General features: G+C 41.3%; 1 protein-coding gene across 1 annotated transcript; it reads left to right on the plus strand.

Moving 5' to 3' along the window:
- Positions 1 to 309: 309 nt before the first annotated feature.
- Positions 310 to 8,863, plus strand: LOC135237997 (homeobox protein aristaless-like 3). The gene is made up of 4 exons (XM_064305605.1): positions 310 to 784; positions 6,825 to 7,099; positions 7,320 to 7,448; positions 7,969 to 8,863. Exons 1-4 carry the CDS (start codon positions 436 to 438, stop codon positions 8,317 to 8,319), a joined length of 1,104 nt encoding a protein of 367 aa, XP_064161675.1. The 5' UTR covers positions 310 to 435; the 3' UTR covers positions 8,320 to 8,863.
- Positions 8,864 to 14,471: the final 5,608 nt, after the last annotated feature.

The following is a 14,471-nucleotide window of genomic DNA, read 5'->3' on the forward strand; positions in this document are numbered from 1 at the left end:
ATCGTACCTATGATTAAATATGAGTGAAATCAATTTTGTTGCAATTGTAAATGTTTTAGCAATATCTTAAATCCTTACTTAAGTCTCAGTAAACAGTCCGCCTCTGATTAAATAATGAATATTCCCATGGAGAAAACAACCGTATCTATAGTTTCCTACTTTAATATTAATTTTCCAAGCCCTTTGATTGCCTGTCTAAATCCAGGAAGAAATCAAATGGTTAATTGGACTGACAAGAACCACACGTGATTGAATTCTTAACGGATTAAGTCAGACTTCGCCCTAGTCCCCTCCTGTTTCACGGGTCTTTGTTTCTGATCTGTTAAATCCCACCCACTGGAAATGGAGTGGTAAAAAATCTAGCAAATTTTCAAACACAAACGTTTGTGCTCCCAATACAAGCTCAAACGTTAGAAACGTCGGTCTTGACTGACAATGGAGACGGATAGTTGCTTGTCTTTTTGTTCTCCGCCTAATAGGACAACCCAGGACGATTCTCCGCGTTTGGAGCGCAGTTCCGATTCTTTTCGATCCGGTGACGAGTCACCGAATGCCCAGCACCATATTCATTCCCATCGAATAAATTTACGGGGCGATTTTTACAGCCACGCAGCTGTAGGAAGGTTCACCGATACTCTGGGGGACTTTGCGCACAGCGTGGTTACGCCAAACGCTCGCGATTCATCAGTGAAACTGCACAGCAAATATCTGGAAGCTTTAAACCAAAGTCAGAAGTTTTTATCATTAAGTGGGAAGACTACGCTTTATGAGAATAATCCTCCGGGTAAGATAAATATATGTTTTTCAAATTAAAGTTTTGTCCTTGGATTAGATTTATTATCATCCGTGTATGGTGATGATTATGGTGATTATTAGTATTGTTATTGTTTTGTTGCCTTTGCTTTTGATTGTATTATTATTATTATTTTATTATTATTATTCGCAGTAATAGTAGTAGTACCAATAATAATAGTCGTGCTGGTGGTGGTGATGCTCACACTGTTATGGTTGCTAATAATAATCATCATCATCATACTTTTGTTGTTATATTGAAATTATATTATGAATGAAAGATTTTAGGATCCGTAACCAGTGTCTAATTTACATTTTTACGTTCTATCACAATTGTTGGGTTTTTTTTTTGTTTTTTTTTAGCTTAGTCTATTTAAGGGTCCTGAAATCAGAACTGAGAGTTACATCTTGAGTGTTGTCTTCGGTAGGAAAGCCACACCGATGTTTTTAAGTATTGGCATTCCATTTAGAATATATTATTTTATATTTATATTTAAATTCATTTTAGGGATTTTACAGACGCTCCTCTTATCGAGAGCTTCTTGAGTTGAGCGTCTGCAAAATGTCTCAAGGGTTTTTGAAATAAACGCACAGTTCATTATTCCGTCGTACTGCAACTCAGATATGGTACACTTTAATTTGATAAGAGGCCTACTTATCTGTTTATTGGACTCGCGTAAACTTTTTTACAGTTTTAATTAACGATGGAAATTAGGTAATATTTTGCGAAGGATACGGGATTTAACTTATGTAGGCTTAATTATATTTCCATGCATTAAGTAATGGGTGGACACCCAAATTAATATAGGGTAAATCACCCTTACTGAATTCAGAAGTCAAAACCTAGTGAGCTATGATCATTTTCGCATAGGCTAGCGTCAAAAATTAGATGGCTAACCGAAGTTATTACAGGAAAATGTTACGAATCTATTTATTGCATGGTATTTATTTACAGACATTGAAAATGTCATAAAAGTATACCGCTCAATTCCAGTGCATATTGCGCTTTGTGTAGTCTATCCTCTAGTGAGAGAAAAGATACGCTACACACCTGAACTAATGCAATTTTAATTTAAGAAATAAATAAATGAACAAGAGAGGATATCCCCAGACACAGTCATGTACCCAAATGTGATGTATATGTTCGCACAACGTTTCCAACCAAACGGTTGGAAATTTTAGATTTCCTCACGTTCTGGAGTAGAAGCACTGCTGTGATTACATAAAACTACAAAAGCTTTTATTTTCTGTTAATATTAGTGTATAGTATACTGCCCTACAAAGCCTAACTACAGTAACTACGCAAAGGGTCAAACTGAGAAAAATGGCTTTAACGTGTTTTAACTGGCCAGCCAAATGGGTTATAGGTATATAAGTGATATTGCACTAATTGTACATGTATTCATGAGGTAATTTTTATGCCCAAAAACCATTATGGCTGGCCAGTTAAAACACTTTAAAGCCATTTTTCTCAGTTTTACCCTTTGCGTAGTTACTGCAGTTAGGCTTTGTAGGGCAGTATATGTGTAACCTATATAGGCACTTCCTTTTGGGGTAAAAAAAAAAGTCTAGGCTGGAAACTATAGGCCTTCTCCTATAATTCTAGTGTGGTAATTAAATTCTGACAATTATGACATAGCTATAACCTATATCTACGTAAATTACTTCAAAATATAACTACGTATAGTCCAGTCTTCTAAAATACTTTTATTGCAATGGTATATTAGAAGTTATGAAACCTCAAATATTTTATTTACAGATGTACTAAAAGATCAAAACGGCGCCGACGACGCAAAGAGTGGTTGCCAAACATGTCAGCTCGGTTTACCTGCAGCCTGACACCGTAGTTGCAATTAGCTTTAATGTAAAGTGCAGAATGGCAAAGGTCAGGGTAAAGGGCAATCTTTCGCTTCACAATTACCACAGTTTGTTGTCATTTGCGCATTCACAGCGCAGTGGTAGTCTAAACACATTTATCAACCCACACAAATGAGAATAACTTCTGTGCTGTACCGTAGTTTCTTCATTCCATTTTTTCCCCGGTTTTTGCAGAATACATACACTTTTGCAAGTACATTTTTGGTATTTGTTCTTATTTTTGTTTTCTGTGGTGCAGTTTAAAGTCACACCAATACTTTATTTTGTACAAGTAGCTTTATGTCCACAGATTTCACGACTAGGCTAAAAGTTCAAGTTTATATGAGAAGAACTCGTGCTTACTTGTCCATTCGTTACTTTTGGTTGTAGAGTTTTTAAATTATGGCGATACTAATGGGAATAAATAACAGCTAAATTTCGATAAAACCTTCATAATTTCAGACAACGATAGCCACATTTAAGAAATGTGGACAGTAGTGGTGTACCCGAAATTTCTCTGAAATGATGGGACATATTTACCGCTAGGACACACTGGGCCTACATGCCTTATGATGTGTTTACAGTTCATGTTTGTAATGGACGACACTGAGTTCAGGTGTAGCACTATTTCATTCTAATCTTGTCGGTTTACCATCTCTTTGAATTTATTTTTCACCGTGTTGACTTTAGAAAACGAAAAGAACAAAAACAATATTAGTTAAGTTGACAACATTTTAAGCGACAACCAGTTTTGTTGCTGTATTTAAAAAAATTCCTACAAGAATGTATTACTTTCATGCGATAAACAGCCATGTCGCAAAACATGCTCCAATCAAACATAATGTATAACCTTTAAATAGAGGACTAACTGAAATTATCTTACGTAAATGTAGACGGAAATGCTTAATAGTTGCTAGTAAATGAATGCCAGGCGGCTCGCAGCTTTTCTGTAATAGGCCTATAAGGCCGATGTGGTGTAATTATATTTTTATCCTAATTCAACGAACTTTGTTTACTGAATCAAATGTACAAATAACAAATGCAGTGTTTATATATTAAAATACTGCAGGTATAAATACATTTTTTCCCGACTTATGAAAATGACTGTAGTAAAAATAGACCCCGCAACCCTTCTAAATTGTATTTTGGTGGGCATATTTGTACTTTCCACTGTATTTCAGAAATAGGAATTTCTGTAAAGAGACATGCAAAGAAATGAACACCATAACATGAATATTTTTTTGCTGGCTTCTGTCAGAACATGTGTATCTTTTTAAAGGTTTTGGCAATTTAACAGCTGGTGCGACCATTCGAAGTATTTTAATCTACAACAGTTTGTATGCTTTTTACTGTCTAGCTTACACAATTATTTGATTTTTGACTCGGCAGCAACTTTCACTGATGGTTATCATTTAGTCATGAAAAATATCATTGGGGATACGTGTGAACTATGTTTTTAGAAAGGTCCACATAAAAGCATTGAAATGGTAGACTTCTTCAATATTGGTGGCATTCCTGATAAAAAAATAACATGAAGGACCATCTTCTTTTTAACTTCAGTTACAATACTGAATCAAATTCTAGGCCATTCCTGCTATATTCTGTAGTAGCTTAAAGATAAGGTTCAGGGGGTGTCCTGGAGACTGGACTAATGTTTGTGGTAGGAATGTTTCTCCTTTTTTAAATAATGCTTTTAGAATGTCCTGGGTGGACAAAATTGCTCGGTTTTAGTCTCCTTTAGTTATGACAAATGCACAGATAAACAAAGAGGTTTTTATTATGCAAGTCACACTACAAAAATTTTCTTTTGCTTGACTTCTCTTTTCCAGTCAAAGGTCGAGTGAGTATGCCATGCTTCTCTCTCTCGAATGTAGACCTTCTCAGCAATAAGATCCCCTTACCAGCTCCTCTTCTGAATTCCCCTTTTACATTCAAAGACATCGCGGCTTTCCTGTTTTGTCTGATTCAGTAAGGGCAGCAGTCCTAAGGAGGGACATGGCAAGCGTGGTTCATGCCTCCTCTCCTCTGTTACAGTGTATTAAACAGACAGACAGTGCTCTTTCTGGCCTATCCAAAGCAGAAACTTCCTTTGCATTGCTGTTGGATACTCCACTAACACCATAAAGAACTTTAAACGTGTAGCTTTCTGGTTCCACCGGAGCTGGTATTTATTCCCTGAGGCGGATTCATTGCCTACACTTTTTTTTTTAAATCGGTAAAACCTAAACACTGCCCACTTTCACTTTCTCAGAGAAATTTTAGTCAAAATTTCAGCAAGCAAGCACCTGCTGGACTGTTGTCAGCAAGGCACCATTTTGCGAAACTGCACTACTGCAGCCTGCTAGCGATAGAATGATTCCTTCTCTTAATAGTTGATTGTCATCTGGGCCTGCTCAGCTCTACTGTCCGTTTGTGAGGCTTGCGTCTGCTGGGCTTTATGTTGCTTAAACAATGACTGGAATAAGGCGTTTGTAAAACTGGTTAAGAATGGAGTTTTTCACTCAAGTATTCAACAGCAGGGAGATATGCCCCATCCAGGTCATGAATACGATTTCAAATGTTCTGTTTGTATGCGACAGTATGCATGTACAAGCAAGAACAGTCGCTTGCATTAATAAACCTACGTACTTCAGAAATCAAGCTGTGGGATATGAGTTAAAGCCAGTGTTGACAATGGCTTATTTAGAGACATGTCCTCAAGATTACTCAGCAGATCATATCTCCTCAGAATCTGGGACATGAAGAATGAGAATATGAAGCCACAGAGCCAACTGTTTATGATTTTTTCCCCCCACTGACAAGCACATTCTCACACACACACACACTCGCACACTCTCTCACACGCACACACACACACACACACACACACACGTGATCACGTGAACTAGATTTCTGTACTGTAACATGCACATATTTTCCATCAGTAAGGTATGAAGTGGCAGGCTTTCCCAAAGTACTGTTTTAAAATACCACATTTGGGGGGGTGTTTCTCCACAGCTTTCCACTCAGGAGACTAATCTATTGTTCTGGTTTAGTGCTGGAAACGCTTCTCCTTCTGTGCTTTCACGTATCACTTTGTACTGGATCTGAGCTCGTACATGAACAACCTTAAATTTCTGTCGGGTGAAGTCACACCGGATGAGAGCATTTGTAATGAACCAAAAATATTTGTGAGAATATTCGAGTGTGGCCATTTTAGATGTTTCTGCACATAACAGGTCCCCCTTGTGGCCTTTAAAGCTAAAACAATAGATTTAACTACCTTTGTCCCACCATCTCAAGCTGTGCACGGGGCTTTCCCACACCAGGTTTTTACAGTCTGTTTGCAGAGTCGTGGCATGGCTTCCATGGCCACGTCATGTCATGTGATCATATTACATATTATGGTTGTAAAGAGCAGGAGGAAAAGTCTCAGGGGGAATGCAGTTCAAATCTGGCACATTAATATCGGCAAAACTGGAAGAATTCTGAATTTTCTTGGATAGTAAACCTAAATACTTTTGGAAAATCTATTGTTTGAAAAATAAAGACCAAAAATTTGAAATTGATTTTGTGGCATAGGAAGTTTTCTTTTTGTTTTAAATAAAAAAAAATAATTAATTTGTTGATTTTTCAGCCTTTGCTGGAATTCTTCACAATAAAATATAAAGGCTCGTTATTGCCTTAAAATTCTTTTTTTTAAATTTTTTTTAAAACAAAAAACAAAACCTTTTCTCAATGAAATTATGGTACAGTAAGCTTTTCTCTCACTTCTAGCATAAGATTTATCCATAGCTTTACTGAGTAAACTGGACTTGATGTTAGTGGCTGTGGATAGCTGCTCCTTTATGAGATATACCTGTATTTGTATTTGTTTCAATGACCCTCGATATGCACTGAGTGAATGTTACTTTGGATAAGAGCATCTACCAAATAAAATGCAAAGTAATTAAATGATTCTGAGAATTAATGTTAATGTTAACTGGTTATGAAACTGAAACCATTACACCCACCCCGTCTCCTGATTCTCAGCCTTTCAGCAGCATGGTAGAAAGGAGTTTGTTTTGGATTAAATCTGTAAATGGAAAAAAAAAGAAAAAAAAGAACGTGAAACACATGTTGCTTGTGCAAAGTACATAGAATGTAAACAGCCTGCGCTGTTTCACGGCTCCCTACCCCTGCTCCGTGTTTATCAGATGGGGAGAAAGGCCAGCCCAAGCCCCTCGGGTTCCCCGTCCCGGGCCCCTACTGCTGCGGCCGGCTGAAGGAGTCGCCCGTCGAGCCGCTGGGCGACTCCATCGCCGACTCCATCGACCTGTCGGGCAAGAGCAAGAAGCGGCGGAACCGCACCACCTTCAGCACCTTCCAGCTGGACGAGCTGGAGAAGGTGTTCCAGAAGACGCACTACCCCGACGTCTACGCCCGCGAGCAGCTGGCCCTCCGCACGGACCTCACGGAGGCCCGCGTGCAGGTACCCCCGCATTCTGTCTGCAAATTTAAACAATTCACTTCACAAATAAAATGGGAAAATAGTGTTTCAGGTTTTAGTGGAGGATCCACTGTGAAGCCTTCATGGAAACCCAAGAGTCCCCGGGCCATAGTTTGGGTACCCCAGACCCCCTCCTCCCCCCACACATGAAAGCCAGGTCCAGGTATGTCAGCTCAGCCCGTTCTGTTTTGCCGACCCACAGGTGTGGTTCCAGAACCGCAGGGCCAAGTGGAGGAAGCGGGAACGCTACGGGAAGATCCAGGAGGTGCGCAACCACTTCGCTGCTACGTACGACATCTCCATCCTCCCTCGCTCTGAGACGTACTCTCAGGTAAGCCCTCTCACCTCACTGATGTACCGTACACTCTCTCCAACCCCCAGATCCCCCAGTCTCCCCCAGTCCTAAAGATAACCCTGTGCACCCCCAATGCCCCCATGTACAATTGATATTGATTTTTTCAATAGCTAACATTTTGTCTGGCTCTGACCCAAATAGGTTTACGTAAAACGACACAACACACTAGTGTGTGAACTTTCCTGTTCATCTTAGGCCTGCGGAGCCTAAGATAAGGTTGATCTTCCACTGACTTCAAACCACAAATTGCAATCGTAAAGGAGAAGGCTTTTTTTTCCAGAATTAGATATGTTTGCAGGCATTACTCCAGATGTAGTGATGCTTCTACAGAGTAGGAACAAAATGAATTGTTGCTAATATTCCACCTTTTCAAATTGAGGGGATGTTACAATTTGCCATTGTCACTAATAGTGAACATTGCAAGTAGTTTTTGTTCTGCTTTTTATGACTGGTTTATTTGTGAAATGTCTGACTGCTGTCCTCCTCCGTCTGTCAGATCCAGAGTAACTTGTGGCCAGGGAGCAGTCCTGGGGCCCCAGGGGTGGGCGGGGGCTGCGTTCTGGGCCCCGACAGCATGCCCTCGTCCTGCATGACCCCCTACTCCCACCCCCACCCCCACAGCAACCTGCCGGGCTTCATGGGCATCTCCGCCTCACCCGGCCCCCACCACCCCCACCCCCACCCCCACGCGGGCGTCAACAGCCTGTACTCGCTGCACGGCTTCCCCGGGGCGCTGGGGGGCCACTCCTTCGAACCCGCGGCCGAGTCCGACTACAAGCCGTCGGGCCTGGTGGCCCTGCGTGTGAAAACCAAGGAGCCCGGCGGCCTTCTCTCCTGGCCCACATGACCCTGGCGCTGGCCCACATGACCCTGCCGCCGGCCCACATGACCCTGCCGCTGGCCCAGTGACTATGGCGCTGGACACCCGCAGTTCGGCCGGCCCTCCAGAGCACATGGCCAGCCGCTGCTCGCCCAGAACGTCTGTCCGGCTGAAGGGATGAGGGAAGATGCTGAGGTCCAAAGCTTGGGTTTCGGCCTTTCATTCTGGCATCTCTCCCTCTGTACAACTCCTCCTCTTCCTCTCAGCTCTCTTCCTCCTGCCACTAAAGTAACTTACCCTGATTTCACTGTTCAGGGATGTTATCATCTGCAGGATGTCACAGGATGCTTTTGGAGGGGACAGTCTGCTTATTTCGTGCCTGGTCCATATAGGCCTGGGTTGTTGGCCTCAGCTTTCTTTTGGACAACTTGCATGGGACATTTAGCCTTTTTTGGAAATAATAATAATTGTCATTGAATTTAGATTTTTTCACATTTAAACTTGAAATGTATGAAAATGTAAGTTCCAAAAGTGAAACAGTAATAAAATGATACTGCATAACAAATGAAAAGTTTACATCTGGCCTTTATCTGACAACCGACAACCTGTCATTTTAGGCCATTAAAAATGTACATGTTTGTGGTCTTGTGCTGCGGACCTGTACAAAATGAGACTACATCCTGAAATCAGATTCCAAAGACAATATATTTTCACCTAAATGAATGAATGAAAATGAATTACAGCAACAGAATTTTTTTTAAATCAAATCAAAGGGGCACATTGGTCACTTAGGGCAAAAGGGGCAGGTTCTTGGGCAACCAGAGGCACCCCCTCTGCACATGCCTGCTTAGAGTGCTCTCAGATTGGAAGTCAGCATTGACATGACAGGAGAATGAGAAACCCCAAAATGAATGGATCTCTCACACGTTACTGGTTACTCACACATTTGAATAGTATCATTTTTCTGTGGAGAGCTAAAAAGAGTCATTCAAGTGGCTTCAAATTAAAATTGCATTTGCTGCTTAACTTAAGCATTTTAAAAGGATAAGAGTGTGGCAGGTGGCTAAGAATAGACTATTTTATTAATTGCTTTTGTTGCGCTTCAATGCACAGTCTGTTACTGATCAGTATACTGACCTTATTACAGCTAAGCTAATTGTTGGGCCACAACTATGTACAGCAAAGCCCTTTCAGTTGAAAACATTTCCATATTTATATCAGAGTCAGGCATTAAGTTGTGCCATGGCTGAGGAGGACAACCAAACTGAGTTTTTTTTTGGTCCGTTATAGCCTTGGTTACCCTGGAGACCATTGGAACCTATTTGAATATTTCCGTTAGCCAGTGCATTTCCCATATCTGTTGCTGCCCCTCGGCAGGAGGGACAGGGCAGACTCTCACAGACCTCAGAAGAGTCACAGACTGAACTGCTCGCATGATTACAGCTCAACAGGCACTGTTCCCTTGACTGTCCTGAGGGAGTTGTGCGCTTTGATGTTAATGCCTCTTCTACACAACTTTGTATGTTGCTAATGGGCATGAGTCAGGCTTGAGTATGACAGTGAATGGTAAACATGGTATGGGAAAAGTGTAATAAACATTGACTGGTCTAAAATAAAAAACCTATTCAGAACACATATTATATGCATTTGTACATATATGCTTATATGTGGAACATTGTAGTTAATTTGTGTATATATTACCACATATCGGCAGCTTTATAAATACTATGTGCATTGAATCCAAAATGAAGAACTGTATTGGTGGGTCTGGTTGGCATTCAAGTCTGGCCCTGAAAGAATACCCATCATCCTCCTCTCTCTGTGCAACCTGAGTCCCTTCCCACCCAGCCTCTTCCGTTGGCTGGCCACATCAGGTAAACAGGATGTGCAAAAAAGGGTGAGATTGAATCATGTGCAGTATCGTGTATCATGAATGCGCCACCAGTCTCTGCAGGGAGGCCTCATTTGTTGCGACGATTTTAAGAGGAGAATGATCTCTGTATGATCTCTGCTTTCATATATGTACAGAGAGATCTTCCGTGGCCTACGTGACAGTCTCACTACTCAATGCGTTTTAGCAGATCCAAATTTTCCGGAATGGCCGATTCTACCTCCAACCAAGATCCACGCAGGACCAGGCGTGATATTGGATCGCGTGTCTTTTTTCAGTAGGGGCAAAATATGGCGCCGCATAAGTGCCACTTTCGTTTGATAAAATAGTCTCCCTGGAGCCAGGTAAGTATAAAATATGTAAGCAAAAATCAAGGGCTCTAGAAGGTTCACCTTCTGTATAGTGCTTTATGAAATTTAGGTGAGCCAAGTCAGTTCCAGGTTATGTGGGAATGAACAATATTGCTAATCACAAAGAAACCAAAAAGTGCTCATACTTAGGCTACTGACTTCATATGTATGTGTGTGTATATATATATATATATATATATATACTGTATATACCGTATATAATTGGTCTTGTAATGTCCTACAGTGATTTGCCTCATTCAGATCTTCATTGGTGTGTGATCTTCAATTATAATTATTGATCTGTTGCTGAGTCATTGGCTTGATGAAAACTTTTTTACCATTGCAGTTAAATTTAAAAAAAAACAATGGTACAGAAGGGATTACATTAATGAGGAAATTTGGAGTGGTCAAAAATGCAGACGTACTTTAAGTAGTATGAAATTATGTTTTTCTGCCATGATTTGTACACACTCTGACTGAGCCTCTGATAGAACAGTGGTGATTTCTTTCTAGAATGTACATTTTCATCAAAATATTAAAAAATTCTACTTGTTAACTTGCTAACATATATATACCAACTCCAGTATTTTCCAATGTACAGTAGCTGTAAATTGGTTAAACACCATACAAATTCTACTTTAAAATCCCTTTTAATAACTCTAGATATAAGTAGGTCAACATTTACTCCCCTTTGTATGTGCTTTTAACTGGTAGTTTGCTGTTTTAGCCATTTCATTTTTTTTTTAAAGCTGACCCTACCCAGCAGAATAAGTCGCCCTGAAATGAGGAGCATTGAAAAGCAGAAGAGAGACACTGGGAATAACCGCCTTAGGTAGTTTTATTTTATTTTATATTATTATTTTTAAATACTGCTCCTGGCAACTAACCACATCCTGACGTGGTGCCAACATGCCTTTGTCACGGGTGCAGTTGGGCTCAGGAGCAGGCAGCCATTGGTTGCCAAGGGAGGAGCCTTCCGATTGGCTTGGGTTCAAGGGGCCTTCAGCCAGCACCTCATGCATCAGTGCCGAACGGCAGATCCGTTAATGAAAAAATAACTGAGCGACCGTAAGTCTGCACTCAATTAATACTGATGCCACGGGCCTGGAGGCCTGCTTCTCTGCCAAAGACCAGCTTCTCCTCTGCATGGTTATTTATCTATGCCGTATAATAGCAAAAATGAAAGTTCCTCGGCTGTGGATGTCTTTATGACATTGTTGTGGGGTTGTAGAAAATGCTGTCGCACCACAGTCCAGTGTCATTCAGTAACCTAGACTCTCCGTTGGCAGCCAATGGCAGTCTTCTCCTGGGCTCAGCTTTAGGCCCTAGAGTATCTTCTGTCTAGAGGACTTCCTTGCTGTGCCTCCAGCAAGAATGTAAATTTAGAGCGGCCCTGTTCACCACATGGAATTCGGGCAATAGGCAATTTTCATTTAGAGCCAAAGAGTAACAGACACAGTGAGGGAAAAGACTGTGCTTCTTGCTCCTTGGAGTCTGTTTAATGATTGTGATAGTTTTAAATATTGTGTCCCATTTTATTTCTCCCGTAGGCATACTTTGCTTCACTTGAGGGCCAGGGAGCTTTCAGCTGCAGATCAGAGGGTGTCCCCGGTTCACAGTCCTGTAATGTGGAGAGATCACGGTTAACCTCCACACTCTTTGCAGATAAACTCACTGCCCTGTTTACTGCCACGTTAAGAGATAACCCAAGAGAGCAAAACACTCCCTCAGTGGAGTTCATGTTTTTTTTACAGGACACAGACATCATGCTTTTATGTTCTAAAGTGTGTGGAGAATGAAGTTGCATTCAAACGCTCCTAGTCTGGTATGGCTACTCTTACAGGGAATTATAAAAGCCACTGAGTGCCAGCCTTCTCTCGGGTTCTTACACACCTCAGAACAGTTAGTCTGACGTGTCCACTTAAACAGTAGTGACCGATTTCAGTTGACAGTCTCCCATTTGTTTGCATCACGTAGCCCCATCTGGTGCAAATAACTGGATGTCGGTTCTAGGGAAGCGTGTCCTTCAGGCCGACTGGCATGATGTTTTTTTTTTTTTTCTTCAAAATATACCAGAAGTGCTGGTTGGGCCTTTCAACACTACTTTCTCTGAAATGTCTAAGCAAATATAACAGTCCAGGCACAGAACAACCCTCCCCCCCCACCCCCACCCCCACCCCCCTGCAAATACATCCTCCACCGTGCACATTAACTACCAGTCTCTCAGATTGTGCGGTATGTTTGCATGAGCAGACACCATGTGGTTTCAATAGAAAATGGGGGCTGGCTTGTCAGAAACGCTTTCCACACCCCCGCCCTTCAGCTCGGGCAAGGCCGGTGGGGACAGCAGCGCTAGGCTTAGCCGAAAAGAATCCCCTGATTAAATCCCAGATTAAGAGGATAAGATATACCATAAAAAAACTTTCGAGTGATGATAACAGCTTGGAGGCAGGAGACTCACTTGGAGCTGGCTGATGTAATACATGGAAAGAATACTGTTCAAGCACTTTTTTTTATTTTTAAATCTTGACATTCAGAATTATGTCTCGGGATACTGCTACACAGAATGCCATTGGGTTACACCTCCCAATGCATTTGAAGTCTCAGCTGTGTGTTTTTAGTGCCCTGGGGCAGATGGACAGTGACCTTCCAGAGGTCATTTCATACTGTAGGCAGTTAGAGCCGTGCGGAGCAGGGCAAACAGAATGCCCACACCTCTGGTCGAGCACACGCTAAACCAGCAGTCTTTTTCCTGCCACACGTTTTAAGTCTCCTAAGTGGCCATAAAATATAATGTATGACATTGGCGTTTATGGCGGGGCGAAACTTTGAGTCCAGGGCATCGGTCATCTTGTACCTATTACCCCAGTAAATCAGGTTGCCTTGTATTCCGATGGAAGCCCGCAGTGCTGTTTGCCATTTAGGGAAACAAGGCCGTCCATTCATCAGAGGCCTGTCAGAGTGTGGCAGCCAGCATGTGGCTGAGGTGAGCAAGAATTCAACATCTCCTCCCCTTCTCCCCAGACCCCCTTTTATTGTGGTCGCTGTTTGCTGTCCCGATTTCAATTCTCCTCATTAAACCGAACATAGACGTAGACGTAAAATCCATTAGGAGCGGAGCAGTTGGCAGATGATTGTGGTTTTAACGCGATGCCAGAGAGACGGCATTAGGGTTGCGCGTGGCAAAAATGTGCAACCTGTCAGAAAAAAAGCAGAACTGGATAGCTTCTTAGGCCTTGCCTGACTACAAAGTGGTAGAAGGCAAAAATAAAAACTATTTTGTACTTTGTATTTTTGTACTATGTAGCTGGTATTTAGAAGACCCCAATTGTGAAATGTAAGTATGAAAGTTCAGTTAATTGCTGTTAGTTGTTCAATCACATAGGTAGCCTGAAAGCCTTTGTGTGTTTGTGCAATTAATAACTGAATTAGTGAAAGTTTTCCCTACATGTTAAGCCTCTGTAATGCACTCAGTATGGTTAGAGATTGCTTGTTTAGGGCAACAGTTTTTATTTTAAAAAATTTGAAACCCATTTCGGGCAAAATCAATTGTAGGCTGTAATAAATTGCACAGGTTTATGCAAAACCTACTATGCGAAAACAACTACGTAGGACTTCATTATGGAAAAATGATGGAAAAGACAGAAGGAAGATGTAAAAAACGCACATTTAGACTAAGTGTCCCAGATCTCTCCTACACTACACTCTCAGAAATAAAGGTACAGTGGAGGTACATTTTTGTTCTTTAGGAAACAAATTTGACAAATGTATTCTGAAAGTACAATAATGTTCTGTTTGGGTACTAATTAGTACCTTTTACTGTTTTGTATCTTCTTTTTCAGAGCACACTTCCAAATGTACCTTGGGCACTTGGCAGAAGATGTTTCTCTTTAGACTTTAAAACAAATGTTTTTGGGGAATGTGAAATATTGACTGGT

Source organism: Anguilla rostrata, chromosome 13 (assembly GCF_018555375.3).
Source record: "Anguilla rostrata isolate EN2019 chromosome 13, ASM1855537v3, whole genome shotgun sequence".
NCBI lineage: Eukaryota > Metazoa > Chordata > Actinopteri > Anguilliformes > Anguillidae > Anguilla > Anguilla rostrata.